This window comes from Oncorhynchus kisutch, linkage group LG6, assembly GCF_002021735.2.
Source record: "Oncorhynchus kisutch isolate 150728-3 linkage group LG6, Okis_V2, whole genome shotgun sequence".
Taxonomy (NCBI): Eukaryota; Metazoa; Chordata; class Actinopteri; order Salmoniformes; family Salmonidae; genus Oncorhynchus; species Oncorhynchus kisutch.
The window spans coordinates 64651425-64668928 of NC_034179.2; the positions used below are offsets into that span (position 1 = coordinate 64651425).

The following is a 17504-nucleotide window of genomic DNA, read 5'->3' on the forward strand; positions in this document are numbered from 1 at the left end:
TTGAGCTAGTAGACCACTATTTTTACTAGCCCAGCTGCCCTGGTGCAAAGTCTGTGCCCTGAGATATTAGATAAGACAAAATGTCACTAGCCAGCAGGCTAGTTAAACACATTTTCAACTAGCCCGGTCTGGAAACTAATATCCTCAGTAAAAATGTTGTCCTCCCGCTAATACAGGACTACTAAAAGGTCCAGTGCACTACTTTTGAGAATAAACCATTAACAAATTACTTTTTAAATAATTATAATAATTTTGACAAATATATATTTTCTTTTGATATTTTCAAGGGGTGCTGCAATACCCTCAGCACCCCTGCTTCCCGCGGCTATGATTGGGTGAACTCGTAGCACATTTTTATAATGGTCCTAATAGTAAAGATGTAATTTAATGGATGAATTAGCTTTTATTATCTGATTGTCAAACAAACCACTTCAAAAAGTAGGGTGCCTGTATATTCATCCACTCCAAAATAATGCCAACATCCAAACTTGAACTTCAAACAGGCCTATTGGTAGCCAGTGATGTAGCCTAGTGTGGTAAAATAAATAGGTGTGTAAACTCCGATTAAATGTTTACATTTTTTATTTATTTAACTAGGCAAGTCAGTTATGAACAAATACTTATTTACAATAACGGCCTAGGAACAGTGGGTTAACTGCCTTGTTCTGGGGCAGAACAACAGATTCTTACCTTGTCAGCCCTAAGAACAATGTTAATTGCTGAAACAAAAAGCAAAGTTTGGAAAAAAATTGGTATGTGGATGATGCTCATGCTTAACGCTCTCTCTACTTTCAATGCATTTTTCTGAAAAAGGTGAGTTTACTGCGTTTACCCTCCACTAGGCTTACACCACTGCTAGCAGCCTACACTCACAGCCGAGGCAATTTTACACACATGAACACACACAGGTTTCAGATAAAGCTGCTGAGGCCACGTTCAAAGCAACTGGGAACTCGGAAATCCCAACTTCAGCGTGTTCAAGACAAAACCCCCCAAAAAACAGCTCATACTGGGAACATTTTTTGAATGGTAATCCAACTCTGAATGTCAGAAACACAGGCATCTTTCTAGAACTCCAACTTTCCGACCTGAAGATCAACGACGTCATGATTTGACCTTGTTTTTTCCCAGAATTCCCAGTTGTCTTGAAAGCACTATTAAGATTTCACACGGTTTTAGCAGTTATATCTTGTCAGCACACAATCACCATTTAGAAACATAGACAATTAATTGATAAAGGCATTGTAAACAGTAAAATATGCTTGGAGTCTTCACAGACAGTGTGTTGGTGGCACATTAATTGGAGAGGACGGGCTCGTGGTAATGGCTGGAGTGAAATTGGTGAAATGGTATCAAATACAGCAAACATGGTTTCCGGCTATTATTATGAGCCGTCCTCCCCTCAGCAGCCTCCTGTGTGTGTCATAAAACACTACCTTTCTTTCCTTACATTAGTGACATTTATGACCATATTATTTATCATGATTAGGCATTTAACAATAGAATTAGAGCATTGAACTTCAACCCAATAGGAATGCTGGATCATGGAGATCTGGATCATGGATCATGGAGAAATGCACTGTAAGTGTAACTATGCCTACTTAACATTTAATTATGTTTCGCAGCGCAGTAAACACCGTTCTCTCGGCACACAAATCTGCCATTGCAAAATCGAATGCTTCTAACCGAAAGAGTCAACTATATATAGGCCTCGGCTACTGTCATGGCTTATAGCCTACTTGTTGGATGGATTGGATGTGTATTGGTGTCTAGCTGAAGGCTAGTTGTCTAGTGATATTGTCGATCATCATCAGCTGATCCAGGAAAGAACACAAATATTGATAAAAATAATAAAGATAAATAAATGGTATACCTCTTGTGGCCACGGACGACACGGAGAATATCAATGCCAGTGCACACCTGAAAAACAAAGCAATGAGGACTCTAAACAGCTGACAGACCAAAGCAACATACTGCCCATATGTTTTTGGTCACTGGGGAATAGCTTAAAAAAATAAACTCTGCAAATAGCACTTCTGAGTGACATGAAAAGCCATAGTCATTCATAGCTAGCCAGCTAGGTGTGTCAACACACACTATGAGTAACGTGAGTTCCTTTTCAATGTAGCTAAACACTAATTTATTAGTGTTAGTGCAGATAGAACAATCAACCAATCAAATGTATTTATAAAGCCCTTCTTACATCAGCTGATGTCACAAAGTGCTGTACAGAAACCCAGCCTAAAATCCCAAACAGCAAGCAATGCATGTGTAGAAGCATGGTGGCAGGAAAAACTCCCTAGAAAGGTCAGAACCTAGGAAGAAACCTAGAGAGGAACCAGGCTATGAGGGGTGGCCAGTCCTCTTCTGGCTGTGCCGGGTGGAGATTATAACAGAACATGGCCAAGATGTTTAAATGTTCATAGACGACCAGCATGGTCAAATAATAATAATCACAGTGGTTGTAGAGGGTGCAACAGGTCAGCACCTCAGGAGTAAATGTCATTTCGCTTTTCATAGCCGATCATTCAGAGTATCTCTACCGCTCCTGCTGTCTCTAGAGAGTTGAAAACAGCAGGTCTGGGACAAGTAGCACATCCGGTGAACAGGTCAGGGTTCCATAGGAGCAGTCAGAACAGTTGACACTGGAACAGCAGCACAACCAGGTGGACTATGGACAGCAAGGAGTCATCAGGCCAGGTTGTCCTGAGGCATGGTCCTAGGGCTCAGATCCTCCAAGAGAGGGCAAGAAAGAAAGAAAGAAAGAAAGAAAGAAAGAAGAAAGAAAGAAAGAAAGAAAGAAAGAAAGAAGAAGAAAGAAGAAAGAAAGAAAGAAAGAAAGAAAGAAAGAAAGAAAGAAAGAAAGAAAGAAAGAAAGAAGAAAGAAAGAAAGAAAGAAGAAAGAAAGAAAGAAAGAAAGAAAGAAAGAAAGAAAGAAAGAAAGAAAGAAAGAAAGAAAGAAAGAAAGAAAGAAAGAAAGAAGAAAGAAAGAAAGAAAGAAAGAAGAAGAAAGAAAGAAAGAAAGAAAGAAAGAAAGAAAGAAAGAAAGAAAGAAAGAAGAAAGAAAGAAGAAAGAAAGAAAGAAAGAAAGAAAGAAAGAAAGAAAGAAAGAAAGAAAGAAAGAAAGAAAGAAAGAAAGAAAGAAAGAAAGAAAGAAAGAAAGAAAGAAAGAAAGAAAGAAAGAAAGAAAGAAAGAAAGAAAGAAAGAAAGAAAGAAAGAAAGAAAGAAAGAAGAAAGAAAGAAAGAAAGAAAGAAAGAAAGAAAGAAAGAAAGAAAGAAAGAAAGAAAGAAAGAAAGAAAGAAAGAAAGAAAGAAAGAAAGAAAGAAAGAAAGAAAGAAAGAAAGAAAGAAAGAAAGAAAGAAAGAAAGAAAGAAAGAAAGAAAGAAAGAAAGAAAGAAAGAAAGAAAGAAGAGAAAGAGAGAAAGAGAGAAAGAGAGAAAGAGAGAAAGAGAGAAAGAGAGAGAAAAAGAGAGCTAATTAGAGAGCATACTTAAATTCACACAGGAAACCGCATAAGACAGGAGAAATACTCCAGATATAACAGACTGACCCTAGCCCCCCGACACATGAACTATTGCAGCATACATACTGGAGGCTGAGACAGGAGGGGTCAGGAGACACGGTGGCCCCATTCGACGATACCCCCAGACAGGGCCAAACAGGCAGGATATAACCCCACCCGCTTTGCCAAAGCACAGCCCCCACACCACTAGAGGGACATATCTTCAACCACCAACTTACCATCCTGAGACAAGGCCGAGTATAGCCCACGAAGATCTCCCCCATGGCACAAACCCAAAGGGTGGCGCCAACCCGGACAGGAAGATCACGTCAGTGACTCAACCCACTCGAGTGACGCACCCCTCCTAGGGACGGCATGGAAGAGCACCAGTAAGCCACAATGGCCCAGCTGTTTCACCGGAAGTGTAAATGTGAAGCATCCGGTTGGAGTTTCCTCTCCCAGACAAATATGGTGGGGATAGGAAGCTCAGTAGCTGGCAGTGGGAGATAAGGAGCGAGATGGAACTGGACATTCTGCTGATTAAACAGTCAATCTCAATACAGTTTTCTGTTCCCAAGACTACAATATGTTACCAACAGACTCAGTGGACTAAGTTTAGTAGACTTTACCCTTTGTCAAAGTTTTTTTTAAATTGTGTTGTTTAGAAGGGAAAAATTAGTTATTGCCCACGCACACTACACAGAGTAGGCGTTCCCTAACATAATATGCAGGATAACACAAGAACTAGCTTAGGTAGCTTGCTAGGCCTCTCTAGCTATAGGCCTAAACTATTGAACGCATGATGATGATAACTAGCATAGGGTAACGTAGTGTCTAATGCTAAATTGTCACACATTCTTCTTCTCTACCGCAGATTTTCACATGGTCGCAGACTCTAGGACAAGAAAGAAACAAAGGACGATAGAGACAGAGTTGTTGATTTCCATTGTTTCTTGTAATATTAAAAAGAGGAGAAAAAGACAATCCAATTTTTCTAAATTAGCTATCTGGCTACTCACGATTCTATAGGCTACATATTTGATTCACCACTAGAATAGCTATTTTGATGTTATATATTGGTTTAATCTAATTAATCAAATCATTAATCTAACAATAAAAATGTAACAAACAATAAAACAATTTCTTTTTGCAAGAAATGTTAGGTATTTTTTACATGTTGCAATAAAGTTGACTAAAGAAGAAGCTCATCTATTGTTTGTATGTATTTTCACTTGGTAATGAATAGTAGGCCTAAGTAATTATAGAAAAGGCCATATCCTGTGTAACTCATAGTAATTACATTGTACTTATGCAGATATTACATGTACTCTGTGGTGTACTAGTGTGTTTAAAGGAAGTGTTACCGTAAATGTATTCAGTTGTTGTTTTTTTCGCTTAAGTATGTAATTATTTAGATCAGACAGAACATGTGATATAAATCTAGTATGAGCGCCACCTGCAAATTCACTTCAAAGCTTTGCCTCCATCTAGTGGAGATAAGGGAATATTTGAGTAGTGAATTATGAGAAACTAAACTGAGAAACCGAACGTGTTGTGACTTGATGGTAGGTGATGGATTTCCATAATGGGCTCACACTGATAAAGCTACTCACATCAATGCGAACGCACGCGACCTCCACTTGGGTTTTGATCAGTGACGTCACAAAGGCAATTGCCATAGAAATATCATTCTAGTGAAATAAAATTCTAGAGTTCTAGTGACATGAACTGTATTCTAAAATAGGTATATCGATCACTTTTCTAACATACGCAGATCTTGTTATCTGTAGGCTGTTGTGGATTCGTATAGTTTAAGTATATTTTTAGGTCCTTGGATCAACAACTGGAGAAATTCAAGAGATCCCATGAGTAATAATTATAAATTATGAGATTAAGATGATGTTCTCTTGTTTTTAGCTTTTCTCGCAAATTACTTTTCTTTTTAAAAATCCAGTTGCCTATATGACTGATACAAACCCTCAAGTCCCAGGGCTGGAGGACCAGCATAGAACAGTAAGTAGCCCACAATGTTTCATTGTTGTAACAGCAGATGCATGGTTTTGTAATCTGCCTATCTGTCAGGTAATTGACAGCACTTGATTTCTCTTATCACTTTACTCAAGTACAACTGGCAGTTTTCTGACATTTTGCCCATTAATGTAAGTGTTGGGCTGCTTGACTGGAGTGAGACATGTAATTTATATACACTGCAAATAGTTTTTTCACAAGTCACACGTTTTGTCTAAAATGGCAAGCTATCCACTATGTAGTACACTGCTTTTGACTAGGGCCTGACTATTTTTTAACAGGCCTAGTCAAAAGGAGTGCACTATATAGTGAATAGGGTGCCACTTGGAATGCACCCATGAATGATGATTACTGTCCACCTCCAGTCTTCCTCCAGTTCCTCTGGCTGTAGGGAGACAAGTCAGGCTGCAGTGGCCTCTGGATCCAGAGTCAGTGGAGAGCAGCGTCCTCAGAAACCAAGCAAACAGCGCTCCCAACAGGGCTTCAGTGTACTACAGAAACTGTCTACGGAGTAAGTTCAGTTACAGTGTATGTAAACTGTTGTTTTTTTATATATGTGTAGTTTTTTATTGTGTATAACCACTCCACAAAAGAAGTTCCCTAAAAAAAAGAAAAATTGTTTTATTTTAATTAAATGTAATATAAGGAGCCTAATGTGAAATATGTTACAAATGAACGAAGTGCAGGTAATTATAACTACATAATCTCCCTGTTGACAATCTCAGAGAACAGAGGATCGCGAATGAATGTCTACATGGTGTGGTGAGTCTAACCATTGTGTAGAGTTTAAAAGGGGCAATCAGTTGGTGCGATATCTATTTTTGAACTTATAAATGAATGATATATTCTTCAAGAATCAATGGGTACATAAGTTATAAATGCCTCATGAGCTTAGTTTGACTGCCGTACCCCATCAGAACCCAAAATATAATCTTGTTTACTCTAATATTTGTAAGCAAAGTAAATGTAAACAAAACAGGCCCAAAACAGGCCCAAAACAGGCCCAAAACAGGCCCAAAACATGGCTCAAAACAGGCCCAAAACAGGCGCCAAAACAGGCCCAAAACAGGCCCAAAACAGGCCCAAAACAGGCCCAAAACATGGCTCAAAACAGGCCCAAAACAGGCCCAGAACATGGCTCAAAACATGATCAAAACAATAGTCTTGATATCATGGATGGTCAATCCTTGGCATCCTCTATTTATGAATTTGAAAGTGGTTACATTTCTCCAAACCCATCCCTCAGCTTTTTATTGAAACAGGGGCATTCTGTTTTGTTAATGTTTCTACTGCTGATTGCCCCTTTAAGGTATTAGTTATTAATATAAATATTAGTTCAGAGATTTCAGTAACTATCCTTTCAGTCACATTGAAAAAGGTTCCATGTATCTCATTGCCGACTAAAGCGTTATGAATTGATTCAACGTCTCAACAACACATTGGTTAAAAAGGAACCGCCACTGAAATGTTTTTAATTGCTCCTTTCTTCAAAATTCAGATTAGTTTGGAGGAACTCAGTCACGCCTCGGATGGCATCATCGACTGGGTGTTGACCGTCACCACTGAAGTTCTCCTCCCTTCCATCTCCCTGTGCAAAGCTCTGAGAAGCAGATCCACCTCCAGATCCTCTAGGACCTCCTCCAGCACTAAGCAGGATCCACAGAGAAGGACCCCATCAGAGGCCTCGCTGCTACAGGCCCCATCAACATCAACATCATCAACACCTCCACACTCTGGTGCCTCCCCAGAGAGACTGAGAATCATCCGCAAAATGTCCAGCTTCCTCACAGGCCAGGGTGAAGCTAATGGTCGCCTTCTGGAGAGACAGCCCCTTGGATCCCTTTTAGGTGGAGAGGTGAGGACGGATGCTGAGTTAGAACACATGGCTAGCAGGGTATTGGCTGTGGTTCTACAGGGGGTCTGGACTATGACATCAGAAGACACCAGCGACCCTGAGATGGGGGCTCTTCTCTCAGGCATTCTCAAGAACATCCCCATGGTGTTGAATTCTGCTGTAGCTGCAGCTAGAGAAAGCTCTGAAAGTCAGAGTCTCTTGGAGATGGTTGACATTGGACAGAGAATCAACCCAGGGTCTTTCCTCTCAGACGAGCACATCAGCCGTATTTGCTCAGACATGGTGACCAGCGCGTACAGCACCGCCAGGTTCTCTGTGTTGGAGGACAAATCTCTAGGCTTCACTGATGACAGAACCCTGTCTCCTCCATCACCGCTGTGTCAGAAGTCCCAGTGCTGCCTGACGGCTGGGGAAGAGACAGGCAGGGCTCCCTCTCTCTCATGTTCCTCACACTGCAGCCAGACGTCAGGGCAAAGTACTGCCTCCTCCTCCTCTGGTCGTCAGAGTCCAGACGAGTTCTTCACTCCAGAGGTGAAGCAGAGGATTATCATGGCTGTGGAGGAGATCATCACAGAGGGCAGTGAGGACGAAGCCTCTGGATCCACTGAGCTGTGTGAAGCTGTGTCACTAGGCTCTCGCCGCACCACTCCCACTACCAGCCTGGCAGCCAGCAACATTTTGTCTGTTGTTCTGCACAGCCTAAAGGACACTATTGGTGCTGTTCTGTCCAAAGAGGTCGCCAGGCCAGAGTTGGAAAAGGCTATCAGCCAAAGCCTGGTCAACTCTGTGATGGTGACCCTGAAAAGTCTGCTGATGCTAGATGCCCAGTTTCCTGTGGTGCAGGGGGACAACTCAACCCTGAAGACCACAGAGCAGATCCCACATGGAACCATGGAGACCCCAGAGCTGATCCCAGCTGTAACCATGGAGAGCTCAGAGCTGATCCCAGCTGTAACCAGGGAGACCTCAGAGCTGATCCCAGACAGAACAATGGAGACTCCAGGGTGTTCCTCAGACATAGCTGTGGATAAGAACCACATCTCCCTCCAAGATGAGGACATGGCTTATGAGGCCAACATCACCGCCAACTCTATATTTTCCTCCATCGTGGATCTGGTGAATCCCAAAATGGACAGAAGGTCCACCTCATCCAGTGGGGGCTCTCAGTATACATGCCCCATGCGTGCCTTCCTGGACTCCAAGGACCTAGCAGGGTTCCTTCGGAGTCCTAACCTCCGCCGCTTCTCTCAGCAACTGATCTGGCACGTGGCGCAACTGATCCTGGAGTCTAAAATGGCGAAGACGAAGTCTGTGAGAAAGTGTTTTTCATACACGACAGTTGACAACCGGAGTGGAGGCCTTGACTTGTCCACAGAGTTCCCTAATGAGCTCCTCTACAGCTTTGTGGAGGGGGCGGTCAAGAACCTTCTGGAGACCTTCCTGAGTGTTCCACACAGCCCTCCTGTGGAATCCTTCATGGAGGATTACAGCTGCATGGAAGAGAGGAACTGGGTGGTCTCTCCCACCCTCTCTCGAAGCAGTAGTGCATGCCTGGAGAATGATAATGACTCCACAATCACACAACAGTCAGGTGAAGTGGGCATCATCAAGCCCAGCTCTAGGAAAACCATCAATGCTCTTCTATCTGACATGCTCATTGACAGTGTCAGAGAACTTCTCCAAGAGTGTCGTGATGAGGGTGAGCTTGATCAGACTGCTGCCAGAGTGGACGAACGTCTCCAAGAGGCGTGTGATGATGACGAGGTTGAACATACTTCAAACAACGGTAAGGTATCTGTACAGGCATATTTGGTTTGATCAACATAGGCCTGTCCATAAAGTGTCCACACAATGCTAAGATGATTAGTAAGTCAGATATTTCTGTACTGGAGAAAAGAAATCTCACTTTAACAACATGGTATTTATATGGTGCACAACCATAGCACTGTCACATTTCTTTAAGATATGTGCATGTATAGAGTTTTGATGGTATCAACATGACATAAGGACACAATTGTCTTTGTGATGTAACTGTTGTGCATCTCCAGCTTGCATGATGCCGGCCATGATGTCAAAGACTTCGTCCAAGTATTGTCTTGAAGCTGAGGCCACTAATAGTGATGTCACTGGCTGTGAGAAGAACCCTGACTCCCTTTGGATGACAGGGGAACTGGACGAGTGCAGAGCTGAATCAGTGGACTCAGCCGACACAGAGCACAGCACCTCATCCTTCAGGCAGTCAATTCCCAGCCAGACTTCCTTCAAGGCATCAGATGCCTCCTCACTGGCCTCACTGGAGACTGTAAACCTCAGCTCTGCTAACAATGCTGCATTAACAGCTGACCGTCAGAACATGGCCGTAACTCAGAGCAGGACAGGGGCAGCAGGTCACAAAGGCTGGTACTGCATCCCCTGCTGCCACACTGCTGAGGGGACTCCCATTGAGGTAACAACACTGTTATCACTATATCTCACAGACTATTATACATTCAAATACATTGAAATGAAGTATCTTCATTTCAATGAATTGATTAGAAAACTACATTATAGCAAACAAATGAATGTCAAGTCAATGTCACGTTGTACTTCTGCTGTTAACAGCAGCCTAAGGTGCCTACAACTCTATCGAAGACAGCGAAGTTTCAGAACAAACGCCAGAAGAAATCATCCAAGCCTTGTAAAGGAAAGAAATTCAATAATTCAGTGGCACCCCTGCATGGTAATTTTTCCTAACATAACAAATGCTCACATTGCAGGTTACCTTTTAATTTTGTGTGGAAATCAGCTAAATCCATTGTGGGGAATTGTGTTAATCTGTGTACCATTTAAATACAGGTGACAGCAGCTATTACAGGCCTGTCAGAGTACTGATCTCTTGTTGATCTGTAGTTTCAGCTGCTGCAGAGAAACCCAAGAAACCCTCGTTTGGCTCCTGCTTGTCCGCTGCCTTCGTCAGGTTCTTTTTTGGATGCTGTGGTATGAAGAAGAAGATCAGACAGTAGAGAATCATATCAGCCACAAAGGTTAACACCAGACATATTTCAACGCTGGGTTTAAATAGTAAAACCCACATAAATAAATATACAAACATAATTGCACTCAAGTTCAAACATACCACAGCTTTTCCTTTATTGATCGTCTCCCGACAAAGTCCACCACATCTACATCAGATCTTTCACAAACAAGCAACAAACAGGTAATAATTATGTACATTTATCCCTAATTAATTATCTGATTAATTTAATCAAAAATCATTACATCAAAAGCATTACAACTATTTTTTTCCAACTCTGTAGTAGCACACAAAGACCACATCATTTTTACACAATGTCTATATAATTGGTAGTTTTGTCCCGTTAGCCCAGTTTATCTTTATAATTGTTGGTCACACTTTATTTTTATAGCCCCATATAGATGAACTACAGATGGTTATAGTATAAACTAAGTAGCTGTTGATAAGCAAATGCCTGCTAAGGTTACGGTTAGGGTTAGGATTATGGTTAATGTTAGGGTTAGTCAATAATTAGTTGAATTGTTGTTGACAGTTACTGAACATCTAATGACCATCTACAACCCATCTACTTCGGACAATCCAAAGAAAGTTTTACCTAAATGTTTCGCCCCAGAAAGGTTTGCAACAGTAAAACTAGTAAGACAAAGAAAATGTTTCCTGATTCAGAAAACAATGCCGTACCTCACAAAATGAAAGACGAAGATGTCAGTTATTTTGAAACACACACACTTTAAATGCATTAATACATATAGACATAAGCTATTTTAGGTACAATATATTATCTAAGTTTATAACATAGTAATATCTGGTTAATAATAATGTATTAAAAATGTTATTTCATACATATATAATTACACATTTGTTATGTATGCCACAAAATAAAAATGTCCTGTTTTTTCATAATATCTGTGGTATATGCATTACCAGTCAAATGTTTGGACACGCCTACTCATTCAAGGGTTTTCTTTATTTTTACTATTTTCTACATTGTAGAGTAATAATGAAGACATCAATACTATGAAATAACACAATCATGTAGTAAGACATGAAGGTCAGTTAGTCCGGAACATTTGAAGAACTTTGAAACTTTCTTCAAAGTGCAGTCGCAAAAACCATCAAGCGATATGATGAAACTTGCTCTCATGAGGACCGCCACAGGAACGGAAGACCCAGAGTTACCTCTGCTGCAAATGATACGTTTTTTACAGTTACCAGCCTCAGAAATTGCAGCCCAAATAAATGCTTCACAGAGTTCAAGTAAGAGACACATCTTAACATCAACTGTTTAGAGGAGACTGCTTGAATCAGGCCTTCAGGGTCAAATTGCTGCAAAGAAACCACTACTAAAGGACACCAATAAGAAGAAGAGACTTGCTTTGGCCAAGAAACATGAACAATGGACATTAGACCGGTGGATATCTGTCCTTTGGTCTGATGAGTCCAAGTTTGACATTTTTGGTTCCAACTGCCATGTATTTGTGAGACGCAGAGTAGATGAACGGATGATCTCCACGTGTGGTTCCCATGAAGCATGGAGGAAGAGGTGTGATGGTGTGGGAGTGCTTGCTAGTGACACTCTCAGTTATTTATTTAGAAATCAAGGCACACTTAACCAGAATGGCTACCACAGCATTCTGCAGCAATACTCCATTCCACCTGGTTTGTGCTTAGTGGGACTATAATTTGTTTTTCAACAAGACAATGACCCAAACACACCTCCAGGCTGTGTAAGGGTTATTTGACCAAGAAGGAGAGTGATGGAGTGCTGCATCAGATGATCTGGCCTCCATAATCACCCGACCTCAACACAAGTGAGATGGTTTGGGATTAGTTGGACCGCAGAGTGAAGGAAAAGCAGCCACAAGTGCTCAGCATATGTGGGAACTCCAAGACTGTTGGAAAAGCATTCCAGGTGACTATCTCACGAAGCTGGTTGAGAGAATGACAAGAGTGTGCAAAGCTGTCATCAAGGCAAAGGTTGGCTACTTTGAAGAATCTCAAATATAAAATATATTTTGATTTGTTTAACACTTTTTTGGATATTACATGATTCCATGTGATATTTCATAGTTTTGATGTCTTCGCTATTATTCCACAATGTAGAAAATAGTAAAAAAATTAAGAAAAACGCTTGAATGAGTAGGTGTGTTCAAACTTTGGACTAAAAATCTCAAACTATTTTTTTAACGTATATACAATTCTTGAGCATGTTTTGCCTTGAAAAAAACTCTGTCAAACATACATGGATCATTACGAACATTTGGAAACAGAAATCACTAAGGTCTTCAGCTGTTGGCATGAAAGAAGAGATAACAAGCACTGGTCTGTCTGAAATCAACTGCTGGTATTCTAGTGCTAAGTCAAATGAGAGATCCCACCCCAACCCTCTGACTTTCTCCTCCAATAGGTTTTGAGAAGGTGAGGAGAGAGGACAGGAGTATGCAATTGACATTCTCACTTTGATTTTAAGGACATATTCTATCTCAGTTACTAGTGTCAAGCCAGTGTTGGTCACATTTTGGTTGGCTGTCAACATGGCTTTTAAGTTGGTTATGTACGTCTGTCTTCTTTATTGGTGCTTACACGTCATCGTTATAGAGTTTGGTTACACATCTGTAACAGCTCAATATGTGTAATTGTGGCTTGTCTATAGTTGTGCTTTACTGTTAGTTGTTCGGTTCCTGTTAGTTGTTCGGTTCCTGTATGTCATACCCTGTCCTTTGGCCTGTATGATGGGATAACCTTTCAGATTTAGCACTGTTAACAGTAGGTTTGGCTTGGGTGTTAACTTGGCATAGATAGGCAGAAAACATTAAACAATGCAGTCCTCCATGACCACGAGTAGACACCAAACAAAGAAAGCTAAACTGGCAGAAAAGATATGGCAAGCTAGGTCATTGTGCAATGACTGGGCCACAGTGTTGAGGCCCACAAAACACAGTGGTGTTACGTAGGACTTGTGTTGTTCTGGTCTCATCACCTATATCATCAGGTAGTTATGCACATCAATTGTATACCTACGGTTCCTTCTTTAATATGTGTTGATATATGTGGGAGTATAGGTGTGTATGAGTTCCAAGACTGCATCCTGATTCTCCACCTTTCTCCCAAAGTGAGCCCTTGCGCACTCCCCACCAAGGGTTGGTGGAAACTCCTTCCAGCCGATGCTTACACCAATCCCATTTTTATCCATGATGGGGAGTATGCAAGTGCACACTTTGGGAGAAGTGTGGACAATTGGGACACACAGAAGTGAAGTAAGGCTGCAGAAAATAACCCCTCTTCTGGTTAGAACTCTGTCTGATCCCATGGAAGTGGCCAACCAAAACTGCATCCATCCATCCCCCCCCCCCCCACACACACTAAAGGCAAACTGCTTCCAGACACCGACCATGGTCTCTAAGAAGTCCCTCGCTTTTCCCCATACCCTGCCTCCACCTCCCCGGCAATGTTGTAGCACTCACTTACACACACAGTGATTGCCAACCCGTGATCCTGTTCCACCCTGTTAGCCACCCAAAGTCCCTGTCAGGTACTCAAGTCTCAGATCTGTTAGTGCTATCTTGCCAACTCCTACAGTGCCTTCAGAAAGTATTCATAGCACTCGATTTATTCCACATTTCGTTGTTACAGCCTGAATTCAAAATTGATTAAATAATGTACCTTATACCTTATAATGACAATAGTTAAAACATGTTGTTAAAAAGTTTAGGAAATGTATTGAAAATTAAATACAGAAATACCTTATTTACATACGTATTTACTCCCCTGAGTCAATACATGTTAGATCCTTTGGCAGAGATTACAGCTATGAGTTTTTCTGGGTAAGTCTTTAAGAGCTTAGCACATCTTAAATTGTACAAAATTTGCCTATTATTCTTTTTTTAATTCTTCAAGCTCTGTCCAGTTAGTTGTTGATCATTGCTAGACAGTCTTTTCAAGTCTTGTCATAGAGTTTCAAATTGATTTAAGTCAAAATTGTAAACTAGGCCATTAAGGAACATTCAATGCCATCTTGGTAAGCAACACCAGTGTATATTTGCCCTTGTGATTTTGGTTATTGTCCTGCTGAAAGGTGAATTTGTCTCCCAGTGTATGTTGGAAAGCAGACAACCAGGTTTTCCTCTAATATTTTGCCTGTGCTTAGCTCTATTCCATTAATTTTTATTTTTTTAAAATATAAAGATAATCCCTAGTCCTTGCCGATGACAAGCATACCCATAACATGTTGCAGACACCACCATGCTTGAAAATATGAATAATGTGGTGGTCAGTGCTATTTTGTGTTGGATTTACCCCAAACATAGCATTTTGTATTCAGGACATAAAGTTAATTTCTTTGCCACATTTTTTGCAGGTTTTACTTTGGTGCCTTTTGCAAACAGGAATATTTTAATTCTGTACAGGCCTCCTTTTCACTATCATTTGGGTTAGTATTATAGAGTGACTACAATGTTGTTGATCCATTCTCAGTTCTCCCCTATCAATGCCATTAAACTCTGTTTTAAAGTCACCATTGGCCTCGTGGTGAAATCTCTGAGATGATTTCTTGAGTTAGGAGGATGCCTGTGTCTTTGAAGTGACTGGGTGTATTGATACAGCATGCAAATTCGAATTAATAACTGCCCCATGCTCAAACTAAGCACATTTTTACACCTGAACTTATTTGGGCTTGCCATAAAAGAAATAATGGTTGAATACATATTGACTCAAGACATTTCAGCTTTAAAATGTTTTTTTTTTTTAAATGAATGTCAACATTTCTAATAACAGAATTCTACTTTGACATTATGGGCTATTGTGTGTCGGCCAGTGATACAATCTAAATAGAATCAATTTGAAATTTAGGCTGCAACACAACAAAATGTGTAAAAAGTCAAAGGGTTTGAATACTTTGAAGGCTCTGTATTTCATTATCACACCTACCACAAACAGATCAGGGACTTGGCTACCTTTAAGCCACCCCATGTCCCATAAACCACAAACAAACCACCCCTGATGCTGAATACCCCTCGCTGGGCCTTCTCCTCCTCCCTTGGCCCTCTGGCTCAGTACTCCTGGCCCTGGTAGCCAGTGGAGCCATCAAAGGCTAGCTCTGTGCTGGCTGCGGGGTCAATGTCGGCGGTGTAGCCCGTGTAGTCAGTGCCCATGGGGGCCGCAGCGTTGGGGTCGGCGGTAGGGTCAACATACTCCTGGGAGAAGAGGGCCGAGTCAGCCCCCAGCTTGTACTTCTGAAAGCCCAGGAAGGCCTGCACCGCCTTCAGAACAGAGAGGGTGTTATGGGTCGGGCAAGCAATTGAAAAGGGAATGGGCAATAGTATAGAGGCGATGGCAAAATAATGTATGCGTGGAGAAGGGAAGAGGGAGCACAGACCATAAGGGGCAGCGAGCGATTGGAAAGGGGATGGGCAACAACATGAAAGCAATAGCAAAACAATATGTAGGGGGGATAAACAGGAAAGGTAGAGACATGGGGTTGTGTGGGTGGGATTTGAATATGACAGATGGGCAGAATGAGATGACACGATCGACTCAACCAATGATAGTTGGGGAGGGGGGTATATCAGGTAGCATTGATTAAAAAGGTATGAAGTAAGATTAGGAGGATGAATGGTAGTTAGATGATAAGAATGGTGGGATAACAAGAGAGAAAAAGGAAGGAAGGAAGGAAGGAAGGAAGGAAGGAAGGAAGGAAGGAAGGAAGGAAGGAAGGAAGGAAGGAAGGAAGGAAGGAAGGAAGGAAGGAAGGAAGGAAGGAAGGAAGGAAGGAAGGAAGGAAGGAAGGAAGGAAGGAAGGAAGGAAGGAAGGAAGGAAGAGAGAAAATGTTAGAGCGGGAGGATTAAATCCGTTAGTCGGCTTTAAGTGGGGAGTGTCAAAACAGATTACAGTGAGTGGTCTTGGAATGAAGTGAGTAACCTTTCACCTGATCAGGCACCGTCTTTGTTTTGTCTTTTCAACACAACAACGATTTAATAATAAACATTCACAAATTATCCCAGTGTCATATACAAAGCAAAAATATCCAAACAAAATTTTAAAAATCTGATTTTAATCCTAACTCATAATACAAAATAATAGAGGAAGATTCACAGTGGTTGCAGCCAGCTGGACCAGGTAACACTAAAGGCACGTCATTAAGCTGTAGTAGTTAGCTACAGCTGTGGCATGTGTGTATGGGGGAGCATAAGGCTAGATTAGGGAAAGGAGTTCAACAGAGTTGTTCATAGCTAGGCTTTTACTTCACAGATTTGCAGTATAGGCATTGAAATACAATGTGAAAAATTAACCATTACTACATATCTAAGAAACAATCTATCAAGGTCTGGGATCAAACTGGTATGAACGCTGTAAATATTTGTCACCATCTAATAATTTCCCGAATTGACCCCAACCATGCAAAGTGGCTCTACAGAAAATGTTCAATCTAATTTGAATTTGAATCAGATGATTTCACCAAAAAGTTCTTAACAAAATAATACTTTCCATAAAAATATATTGAGACAAGCAGCAAAGGTAAACATAGATAAAGTGGATTCCTATGCCAGGCAATGAGAACCTAATATGTCAACAGTACCACTGTTTTAACACCACAAAGACACTAATTTCTGGCAATGTTTTAATATCAAGGCACTTTGGAAGTGCAATCTGAATCCAGCAAGCATATCCTAGCTGTAAACACTAGCCAATCATAGTAAACAAATACAAGGTACTCCTTCACTGTGTTTGGCCATCTGAGGATATCATTCAGACAGCCTGGATGGGAAGTTGGTGTGAGGGAAATAATGTTAAGGATGAGGGTCAGGATATCTATCATTAGGCTAGTGGTGGTGTGGGCTGTGGAATGAACAGTTTGTTGTACTCTTCTTCGAACGACACTCTCTTTATCCTCTCCAGGGACAGCATTGTCAGGGCACCCTAGAGAGAGACAGACAGGTCAGGGACTGAGTCTGTGGACAGTTATGGTAGAAAGGGTGGTGAGGATGACCCCAATATTCACCAGATACAATCCTTGCATAAAGTAAAGTAACATTTTATAACAAAAATATTAAGCTTTTTCTTAAAAGACAGAAGCAAAGATTAAATTGGCAAAGAGGGAGAAACTT

The 17504-nt window shown here is 41.1% G+C and overlaps 2 protein-coding genes across 3 annotated transcripts in view; one reads left to right on the forward strand and one right to left on the reverse strand.

Moving 5' to 3' along the window:
* The first annotated feature begins 3801 nt into the window (after positions 1-3801).
* LOC116374448 (serine-rich adhesin for platelets-like) lies at positions 3802-10595 on the forward strand. The gene is made up of 7 exons (XM_031827184.1): positions 3802-5517; positions 5898-6043; positions 6258-6294; positions 7031-9173; positions 9436-9833; positions 9989-10106; positions 10277-10595. Exons 1-7 carry the CDS (start codon positions 5467-5469, stop codon positions 10387-10389), a joined length of 3006 nt encoding a protein of 1001 aa, XP_031683044.1. The 5' UTR covers positions 3802-5466; the 3' UTR covers positions 10390-10595.
* The window catches only part of LOC109893206 (synaptogyrin-1-like), a 29531-nt gene continuing 22526 nt past the window's right edge, over positions 10500-17504 (reverse strand). Inside the window, exon 4 of one of the 2 annotated variants that reach the window (XM_020486314.2) lies at positions 10500-15658. In XM_020486314.2, the coding sequence (XP_020341903.1) occupies positions 15449-15658 (210 nt within the window). In that variant the 3' untranslated portion in view covers positions 10500-15448. Of the gene's footprint in view, positions 15659-16431; positions 17317-17504 lie in introns of those variants that run through there. The other variant, XM_020486315.2, reaches the window with a different exon arrangement.